We start from the raw sequence: 11471 nt of genomic DNA on the forward strand, positions 1-11471 counted from the left end.
AAAAATAAATGAAAATAAAAGGTGAATGAATGAAACATAAAGTCATTTTACCTCTCTAGAGCACAAATTAAAAAAAAATTATTAAAATTATTATTATAATGGCAAAACAAAGTACATCATCTATATTATTAGTTATCTATACATTTAAATTAAATTTAATTAATTGATTTATATTATAAATACATTTTTTAAAGGTTGAAATCATTACATTCAATTTAAATTCATTCATTTTTTTCGGCTAAGTTCCTTGTTTATCAAGGGGCGCCACAGCGGAATGAACCGCCAACTATTCAAGCATGTTTTTTATGCAGCAGATACCCTTCCAGCTGTAACCTAGTACTGGGGAACACTGTGGGACTGTGAGGGAAACCAAAGCACCCGGAGGAAACCCACGCCAACACTGGGAGAACATGCAAACTCCACACAGCAACACCAACTGACCCAGCCAAGGCTCGAACCAGCGACCTTCTTGCTGTGAGGAGACAGTGCTAACTACTGAGCCACCATGCTGCCCAATTTATTTTACCTATAATTAAATTTTTGATGTTAGCCAATAGGGTAAGTTTTGAAGTCTTGCCTCAAAGGTCGTTGGTTGGAGTCTCGGCTGGGTCAGTTGGCATTTCTGTGTGGAGTTTGCATGTTCTCCCTAAGTTGAAAAGAAAATGAATGAATATGAGCTATGACTTGGGTATCCAACATTTGGTAAACATTTCCTTTTGCACACAAACAATTTCATGTTTTTTATTATTTGTCTGGCAATGAAAAAGTATATTTAATAAACAATAAATAAAGAGATCTTTTTGATTAGATACACTCACCGGCCACTTTATTAGGTACACCTGTCCAACTCCTTGTTCACATACAGAAAGTCAACGCATTTCGGCATGTAGACATGGTCAAGACGATCTGCTGCAGTTCAAACCGAGCATCAGAATGGGGAATAAAGGGGATTTAAGTGACTGAACGTGGCATGGTTGTTAGTGCCAGACCGGCCGGTCTGAGTATTTCAGAAACTGCTGATCTACTGAGATTTTCACGCACAACCATCTCTAGTGTTTATAGAGAATGGTCCAAAAAGAGAAAATATCCAGTGAGCGGCAGTTCTGTGGGCACAAATGCCTTGTTGATGCCAGAGGTCAGAGGAGAATGGCCAGACTGGTTCCAGCTGAAAAAGGCAACAGTAACTCAAATAAGCACTCGTTACAACCAAGGTCTGCAGAAGAGCATCTCTGAACACACAACACGTCCAACCTTGAGACAGATGGGCTACAGCAGCAGAAGACCACACCAGGTGCCTCTCCTGTCAGCTAAGAACAGGAAACTGAGGCTACAATTCACACAGGCTCACCAAAACTGGACAATAGAAGATTGGAGAAGGCGACGCAGTGGCGCAGTAGGTAGTGCTGTCGCCTCACAGCAAGAAGGTCGCTGATTTGAGCCTCGGCTGGGTCAGTTGGTGTTTCTGTGTGGAGTTTGCATGTTCACCCTGCGTTCGTATGGGTTTCCTCCGGGTGCTCCGGTTTTCCCCACAGTCCAAAGCCATGTGGTACAGGTGAATTGGGTAGGCTAAATTGTCCGTAGCGTGTGAGTGTGAATGAGTGTGTGTGGATGTTTCCCAGAGATGGGTTGCAGCTGGAAGGGCATCCGCTGCGTAAAACATGGCCTGGATAAGTTGGCGGTTCATTCCGCTGTGGCGACCCTGGATTAATAAAGGGACTAAGCCGAAAAGAAAACGAATGAATGAATGAATGAATGAACGAAGATTGGAGAAACGTTGCCTGGTCTGATGAGTCTTGTTTTCTGCTGCTACATTCAGATGGTCGGGTCAGATTTTGGCATCAACAACATGAAAGCATGGATCCATCCTGCCTTGTATCAACAGTTCAGGCTGCTGGTGGTGGTGTTATAGTGTGGGGGATATTTTCTTAGCACACTTTGCGCCCATTAGTACCAAATGAGCAGCAATTTGACAAATCTATAGCAATTGTTTGATGCTGTCATGTCAATATGGAGCAAAATCTCTGAGGAATATTTCCAGTTTCTTGTTGAATCTATGCCATGAAGGATTATAGCAGTTCTGAAGCCAAAAGGGGGCCAATCAGGTACTAGTAAGGTGTACCTAATAAAGTGTATATAACCATAAGCCTAGAACCATAAACCTTTTTTGTTGATATTATTATTAAAATAAAGCAATAAACATTGACTGAATAAATATAAAAAATATTCACTTATTTTATTTCAGCAAATGCAATATATACACACTCTGTCCCAAATAACTCAAACTAAAACAATACAGGCATGACAAATAATACTAAAGATTTACATTTTAAGTTAAAACAGAACAGATACAAAAATGTACATTTTAATTACAATACAGAGTAATTTAATTGCAATTACTCAGTGATGCTAACGAGTGTAGTGAACAAACACAAACTGTAATAATAATAATAATAATAATAATAATAATAATAATAATAATAAAGAAAAATACCTTTTTAAAGTTATAAAAAGCAACACTGCGCATGTTAGTTATCATGCATTTCTAAAAGGAGAACGTAATAATATTTCTTTATTATTATTTGCTCTTTATTAATTTGTGTAGTGAACAAACAAACAGATTGTATAAAAAAATAATTTATTATAAAAAATCTAATCTAAAAGATTTAATGATGTGAAATAACACTGGACGTGTCCGCTATGTGTTCTTGTAGCTGAGAGAGTAAATCCTGTATTTCTGTGGGCAGAGAATGGCCGGTGTCGTTTTCTGCACGCGATATAAAGGCGTCTGCTGCTGCTTTTACTGCTGAATGCATCACCTGATCATCAACAGTCCAAGACGGAGCCTGAATCCTCTCAGAGCGCCTCGTGATGGAGCGGCGCAGGTGACCTGAAGAACAAACATTAAAGGTATACGTGAAATTACAAGATGTTTTTAAAGGTTAGTAGCAGTATTAGGGCTGAACAGTATATCGTTTGAGCATCGATATGTCGCAATGTGTGCATCCACAACAGTCACATCGCCGGATTAGATTACTTATTAAAGAGTAAAAGATAAATAGCCTGATAAATTTTAATTAAAAAAATTATTTGTACAATGATGACCATGTTATTTTACATTTGATTGCACTTGAATACTTTTAGACTCTCCAGAAAACCCTTAAAGTTTTTTTACTTTTATTTTTGCTCTGTCATATTTATATTTGCTTGTTATTTATTTTTATTTTATGACACTGAAATTAAAAAAAAAAAACTTGATCACCCCAGTCGTCCTAAATTACTGAAATCTTCCTAAATGGAGCTATTTTCAAATCATCTGGTGAAATTAAATTCATATTGCAATATATATCACAGCAAAACAAATATCGCATTGTCTGATTCTTCCCATATTGTGCAGCCTTAATCAGTATGTTAGTTTTAAAGGTATCACCAAGTCAAATTTAAGACTTTTAAACACCATTCAATCATTCATTCATTCATTTTCTTTTTGTCTTAGTCCCTTTATTAATCTGGGGTCGCCACAGCGGAATGAACCGCCAACTTATCCAGCATATGTTTTACGCAGCAGATGCCCTTCCAGCTGCAACCTTTTTAAGACCATTAGAATGAAATTTCAGACTTAAGCTGCGGTCACACTGGGCTTTGTGTGTGCGAAATTCTGTCATACGGCGCTGCGAAAAGGGGCAGGATTAAACAAGATGATTAGACATTATTAAAGCCAGGGATTTGCTCCATATTTTAAATTTCTGTCCAGAGAGGTCATGTTTTGATGCTCGATTGGTCTCACGCAGTCAAGTGATGCGATTTCGCAGGTTAGAGTTCACCAAGCTTGAACTTTGCACCACAGCGAACTGCGAAACTTAACGCATGACCCTGCGTTTCCAGTCTGACGCATTCGCGTGCATATGAATGGAAGTCTATGGGAGGAAAAGTCAAGTGTGACCGCAGCTTTATACAGGGCTACGTTTTTTTTCTACTGGCCAATGGAAAATATTTTTACATGGCCCATTAAAATTTTGCTATTTCCTACACTCATATTTGAAAGTATGTGTAAAGACAAGCAACCTCTACTTATATCAGGGCTGCTCAACCCTGTTCCAGGAGATCTACCTTCCTGGAGAGTTCAGCTCCAACCCTGATCAACACACCTGAACCAACTAATTAGGACCTGAACAGCACTTGATAATTACAGGCAGGTGTGCTTGATATGGATTGCAACTAAAACCTGCAGGATGGTAGATCTCCAGGAACAGGGTTGGTCCCCCCTGACTTGTATACACAGTCTTTTTTCAGCAAAAAAGACAACTTTAAAAATTTTGTAATAAAAAGTAATAAACTAAATGTATGCACAACAGTGTGCCCAGGTCAGTGTCCTCACCAGGTAGCTATAAACACATGGAGAGCTTTTAAACAAATGTTTTTTGTAAGAAAGCTAATTAAACCATATTTTTGTAAACAAAGTTAATAAATGTAACTTTTGTTAAACTTATTTTTTTAGATGGATTGTTGGTTGTACAGATGGTGGCTTTACATGAATAAAGGAAAATTAAGACCTGTTTAAAATGATTTAAGACCCACAACACCATATTTCAGTGAATTTAAGACTTTTTAAAGGTCCCGAGAAATTAAAATAAATAATAATTAGATGTTAGTTTCAGTCTGTTAGTTTTAAGGACACATATATGTTGTGTGCTCCAAAACAGTGACAAAATTCACGTTTAGGACATATAAAATCAATATAAACATGTAAAGCTTGTAGTCTGTCACTTCCGCCTAAATGGATCAGTGGTTTTATTCACGTCACCTTATACTTCAGTTTCTCATCAAATCTTCTGGCCAATCAAATGCTCTCTAGTATTTGACATGCTCCACCCCTTTTAAGACATTTCTCATTTGCTTTTCATTTGATCCGCCTGAGCTCAGCCGCACTCACTGGCAAAGCTGTGATACTTTATAAAAAGAGAGAGGGGGGCCTACTCTACGTCCCACCCGCTCTTCATTTTTCAGTTGAATCATTGAACAACACTGAATTAAAATGCACATTTTAAAGCACTTCAGGGTACTTTTAAGGCCTAAAATTTTGTTTTTGTTATTTAAGACATTTTAATAACCTGCAGAAACCCTCTATAAAGAAAACCTGGTAATATCTAGGCACAGTCAAATAATAAGAGATCAGTATATGAAAATGGTCATACCATGAGCCTTAAACACCATTGTTTTCTCGTTCTCAAGTAAATTTCACAAGACAACAGGCTAATTAGACTACAAAGCAGACTGTTGCTTGACTTAAGGGCCATGCCCTTATCATTTGCATGTAATTGAGGTCATGTTCTAAATGTTAGTATTAGTAAGTTAGTTTTAAAGATATCTATAAGCTAGTGTTCTGCAAAACAGTGACAAAATCTGCATTTTGAAGACACAAACCTGATTTTTCTTCTGGAAAAAGTCTTATTTCTTTCAGTTTGGATAGTAATTGGATAGTATTGGATAATGAAAGCAGTTTTTAATTATCTTTTAAATGATTTTTAAGGTCAGAATTAATAGGCCTCTTAAGAAAAATCTTTTTTTAAATTACAAAACAAAGAACAAACCCCTGTTTTCCTGTTTGGCTTAATTATCCAGGCGTGCCTATAGTTAGCCTAATTAAACCTTTAATACTACTAGTATCTTCTAAAATATTATGTACTAACGTAATTATTAAGTACTCCCACTTAGTTAATAACTACAGGCACAAGTGCAGAAACCAAACAATAAGACTCTCTAAAGATAACAAGATAAGTTGTATTTAATTATTTTTATTCATTATATTGTTTATTTATTTATTTATTTAAATAATGTGAAAAACTGGTAGTGGAATGAACAATAGAATTTGTGAAAGAACTTAAAAATAGGTTATAGTTTTCCTCCCATTAAGATAGTCTGACAGGCAGGGTGGATTAATTTTTGGTAGCCCGACTGGATAACCTCGGGCTATCAATTTTGCAAGCTTAGTTTATATATATGTATATATGTCTTCAACAAACAGTACAAAATAATTAAAAGGCAGTTCATGACCCCTTTCGTTTTTGGGGGAATCGTTTAAAATTCTACTTTATATTTGCTGAAAAGAGAAAACAATTAGAAGTAGATAGTCACCTGTCACCACTTCATCATAGCTGAGCAGCAGCATCCACAAAAGCTGGAGAAGTTCATCCCATTTTCTCCACTTCTCTGCTCCGTCCTGGAGGAAGATCCTATTAGTTCAGCTTATGTATATACTAACAATGCATCATGTAAACGTGCTGCCATTGAGAATTTCCAGATATTATGTTTTCACTTATATTCCTTCGACTTAGTCTCTATTTCAGAGGTCGCCACAGTTGAATGAACCCAGTGGAATAGCCCACTTAAGCAATATTTGTTTCGATTGTCTACAGAACAAACCATCATCATACTTGCCTAATTACCCTAGTAAAGCATTTAAATTGCACTTTAAGCTGAATACTAGTATAAAAATATCTAGTCAAATAATGTGTACTGTCATCTCGCCAGATAAAAGAAACAGTCTTTGTTATTAGTTTAATCGGTTGTTATCTGACAATAACAAACCTTGGAATGTCGTGACTGACCAATCAGAATCAAGTTTTCCAGAGAGAAGTGTAACAATCTGCAATAAAATTAAAAAATAATATGAATGGTCTCTTACGGAGGGATCTGAGGCCAGCGTGGAGCTTTCGAGGTAGTGGAGAATCAGGCTTAGAGACATGGGCAAAGCTGTCTTCTGTGAACAAGCCTCGTCCAGCAGCAGATTCAACAGCTTGCATTTCAGCAGCTTGCTCTCCAGAGTATTCAACAGTAAGAGTCTAACACACAACGAGAAGAGAACACACATAAATGCACTGCTGCGATACAAACAGCAACAAAACCCCCTTGAAAACTTTAATATTTGAGTTAGCTTTTTTTGATTGCTTATTGTAGATTTTTTTAATTGGTTGTCATGTATGTTCTGTATTGTTACTTTAACTATTTATATGGCATATTTAAAGGTACAAAGTGCTTTACGCAGAAGAAGATAAAGCCAAAGGAAAGACAACAGCTATAATAATATGTAAAATGAACATCATACAGTATATCCGACAATATGAAATCAGTTAAAAGCTTTTAAGAATGCAAGCAGTATATTACAGTCATTTCTGGGAAAAACTAAAGTGTTTATCACTGTTTCAGTAGCTGAAAGAGATAACGTGAGGGGCGGTGTCTTGCAATGTTTCTTAGATTAAAACATTTATTACATTTTAACTGTATTTCTAACTTGAGATCCTAAGGTTAAATTACTATCAGCCCCATATTTACATTTATTTTGAAAATCTAACATCGTACCATCCACTGTGCTTTACAAAGTTGATTAAAGGTGCTATATAAAGTTAATAAATTATTATTATTATTATTATTATTATTGATTAAGCTCTAATGATGTCAATATGTAAAATTAACAGCATATGCCTGTAACATGTTTTGACACTTTGTTGCTGATTTAGGCTGGTTCTTTCCAGTTCTGGCTGGTCATGAGCTGGTTTAAACTTGTTATTTCTAGCTCTGGCTAGTTTACGCTGGTTCTTTTTGGTTCTGGCATTTCATGGGCTGGTTTAAACTGGTTCTTTCTGGTTCTGGCTGCTCATGGGCTGGATAAACTGGTTCTTCCTGGTCATGAGTTGGTTTAAACTGGCTCTTTCTGGTTCTGGCAGCTCATGGGCTGGTTTAAACTGGTTCTTCCTGGTCATGAGTTGGTTTAAACTGGCTCTTTCTGGTTCTGGCTGCTCATGGGCTGGATAAACCGGTTCTTCCTGGTCATGAGTTGGTTTAAACTGGTTCTTTTTGGTTCTGGCTGGTCATGGGCTGGTTTAAACTGGTTCTTCCTGGTCATGAGTTGGTTTAAACTGGTTCTTTCTGGTTGTGGCTGCTTATGAGCTGGTTTAAACTGGTTCTTTCTGATTCTGGCTGGTCATGAGCTGATTTAAATTGTTTTTTTCTGATTCTGGTTGGTCACAAGCTGGTTTAAACAGGTTATTTTCTGGTTCTCACCAGCACATGACTAGGAAGAAACCAGCAAAAATAAAAAAAGATCCAGCACATAACCAGCTTACAGTTTTTCTCAGTGAATTTGGTGCATTTCTCACAACCCTATTTACATTTACACAACAGTTAATGCATTTCACAAAACAATTAGTCATCTGTGCACATCACAGTAGCAGTTTCTCATTCCTTCCAACAAATTGCGAATGCTTTTGGACATGCATCAACTGCTTTCATACAACTCTCTGCTGTTTTATAACATTATCATTTGCTTATTTCATGTCAGTCAAAATTAACTAAACTTGTGAATGCTGAACATTTATTCCATATAAAACTAATAGTCATTACTTCAGTCATTACATACAAAAACGTTGAACTAGTTGTCAAAATCTGTCAAGCAAATTTAATTAAAAAAATGTAAACTTTTTTTCTGAAAATGTCTTCTAAATTGAACAATTTCATGAATGATTTACAGACCTGTGTATGTTGTAGGTTCAGTTCCAATATGCATTGCAATATTATTTACAGTTGTGCACAGCTCTACCCAAAGGAAGTTTATGTTTGTTGTAAATAAGGGTGTATTTATTCTTTTGCACAATGCTGTGAATAAATTAGAATTGCAAAGAGCATCTGCAGTAAACATGTGAAACATACATATTCATAGTCTTGTACTCAGATACCTCACTAAATGCAGTGATGCCTAACTTTACTGTAGTTTTCAAATGGCTGTGCAAATAGTACATACAATAGTGCTGTCTTGAGCATTTTCAGGACGTTTCACCAAAATCGGACTTATTGCATTGGAAAAAATGTACAGAGTAAACTGTCATAATGAAAACACAACAAAGCCACTTGACTATCTTGTTCATAAACAATGGTGTCAGGACTTTTCATCTTGATGACACTGACACTTTCATTGACATCAACACTTGCTTTTGAGGAATGAGCTATCCACCTTGAGCAAGTGACACGCTGTTGCAGGTTATCAACTAGGTTTTGCAGTTTGTACAAATTGTTTTGAGAGATGCATTAACTGTTGTGCAAATGTAAATAGCATTGTGAGAAATGCACCAAAGCCACTGAGAAAAACTGTAAACCAGCAACCAAGGTTCAAAACCTACCTCACCAGCCAACATATTCAGTTTGTTTTCAACATATTATATTGTTTCTCTATAAAGTTTTATTGTTCACCTCATCTCTCTGCATGAACACAATCTGTTCAAACTACGAATAAGCGCTTCTGACAGTTTGTCGGAATTGTAGGTGGGGTCCTTGTCCACTTCCAGAGCCAATGATAGCATTCTCTGAAGAGATAATACCATTCTGTAACAGAGAATGTTAATGTTTATATTTTGCATATAAAGAAATTATTTACACTTTTGTTGCATGTACCTCCATTATTTTAGAATAATATACAATACAAAAAATACAGAAATTTATTCTGTTCAACATGAACAACTGTTTAAATATAATTCATTTCATGCAGAGTTGAATTTTCAGCATTATTACTTTAATGTCACATGGCCCCTTAAAAATAATTCTAATGTGGAGATTTGATGATAAAATATTTCTTATTATTATCATCAATGTATTTCTTCATATGTTTATGCTAAAGAGACACATTTAAAGTGATGCATTCATTCATTTTCTTTTCGGCTTAGTCCCTTTATTAATCCGAGGTCGCCACAGAGGAATGAACCGCCAACTTATCAAGCACATTTTTATGCAGTGGATGCCCTTCCAGCTGCAACCCATCACTGGGAAACATCCATTCATACTCATTCACACACATACACTACGGACAATTCATTCATTAATTAATTCATTTTCTTTTCGGCTTAGTCCCTTTATTAATCCAGGGTCGCCACAGCGGAATGAACCGCCAACTTATCCAGCACATGTTTTTACACAGTGGATGCCCTTCCAGCTGCAACCCATCTCTGAGAAACATCCATACACACTCATTCACACTCATACACTACGGACAATTTAGCTTTTCCAATTCACCTGTACCGCATATCTTTGGACTTGTGGGGGAAGCCGGAGCACCCGGAGGAAACCCACGCAAATGCTGGGAGAACATGCAAACTCCACACAGAAATGCCAACTGACCCAGTCGATGCTCGAACAAGCGACCTTCTTACTGTGAGGCAACAGCACTACCTACTGCGCCACCGCGTCGCCAGTGACAGTTTTATAACATTATACATCTTAAACAAACATTTGAACATACAGTACATACACATAATGTAGTATAAAAATTAGCAAAATAAAAAATAAATCAACAAAAAGAGCTATTTATATACTTAAGATTGTGATCTTCCTTCTTTGGATGTTCCTTAGAGTGTTTCACTGACTCCTTAGCAGCATTCATCATCCACGATATTACATCTCTAACAAGAATCACAAAATTATACACATTTATTGAGGTCATTCATTAATTATTATGCAAAAAAATACAAAAAATAAAAGCAAAAAAGCGAGTGTATCCAAAGACCCCTTTTAAGGGAAATCAGTTCACTACTGGCAGCCATACTGAGTGTTGCACTTTTCCCCATTCATAGTAATGCCAGTGAACAGTCTTTGTTTGTTTATAGTGTTTGGCGTAACTCACCTGACTTGCCCAAATGTTTCAGGGCCACATGAAATCACCTTCTTGGCTAGAGAGTGTTGAAGACACTGAGTGCTGAGCTTCAGATGAAAGTCATCTTCTAAACCCTGCAGCACGTACTGCAGAAGCATGACCTGAACCTCCTTCCGCAACCTCCACATGTCATCCTTCAGACAAGAAGAAGGAGTGAAACATTTCTTAAAGCATCACTCATAAATATAACAATATTTTTAATAAAGCACCCACCTGATCTTTCATAACGGATTTAATCAGTTCCCAATCCCATGGCACTGTAGAAGCATCCACAGGGTGGTATCTTTACACACACAAAAAAGAAAATATATCATAAACATGAATGATCCCTTTTTATCGACTGTGTATGATTGTAAATATCATTCAGAATCCAGGTTTTAGGGGTGATTTTAAAAGTGATGCCACAGCAGATCCTTTTTTGGTTTTCAGAGATCCTTCCAGTGAACTATTTTCTCTTAGTGTGAAACACAATTTAAAATAAAAATATACAAATATTTTTGCACAATAGACAAGCTTTTGTATGAATGGAAAAGTTCTACACATTTTTTTAAATAATAATTTTTTCGGGGTTTTCACCTTATATTGATAGGACAGTAGAGAGTATGGACAGGAAAGCATGGGGAGCAGAGATAGGGGAACGATTGGTATAGAACCACGAGGTGGGAATGGAACCTGGGTCATTGTAAGCACCGGAATGCATGTGTCAACGCACTAACCACTACACCACTGGCACCAACAAGCTCAATGCATTTTAAAGCAGATTTCAAACTGGAGACAG

The 11471-nt window shown here is 36.7% G+C and overlaps 1 protein-coding gene across 1 annotated transcript in view; it reads right to left on the minus strand.

Annotated features, from left to right (window-relative positions):
* Positions 1-2271: 2271 nt before the first annotated feature.
* Positions 2272-11471, minus strand: part of simc1 (SUMO interacting motifs containing 1) — an 18926-nt gene continuing 9726 nt past the window's right edge. The window contains exons 4-10 of the mRNA XM_056472177.1: positions 10907-10976; positions 10664-10827; positions 10356-10442; positions 9241-9372; positions 6683-6839; positions 6133-6217; positions 2272-2887 (exon numbers count right to left, since the gene is read on the minus strand). Of these exons, the coding sequence (XP_056328152.1) occupies positions 2664-2887; positions 6133-6217; positions 6683-6839; positions 9241-9372; positions 10356-10442; positions 10664-10827; positions 10907-10976 (919 nt within the window). The 3' untranslated portion in view covers positions 2272-2663. The remainder of the gene's footprint in view (positions 2888-6132; positions 6218-6682; positions 6840-9240; positions 9373-10355; positions 10443-10663; positions 10828-10906; positions 10977-11471) is intronic.

This window comes from Danio aesculapii, chromosome 14, assembly GCF_903798145.1.
Source record: "Danio aesculapii chromosome 14, fDanAes4.1, whole genome shotgun sequence".
NCBI lineage: Eukaryota > Metazoa > Chordata > Actinopteri > Cypriniformes > Danionidae > Danio > Danio aesculapii.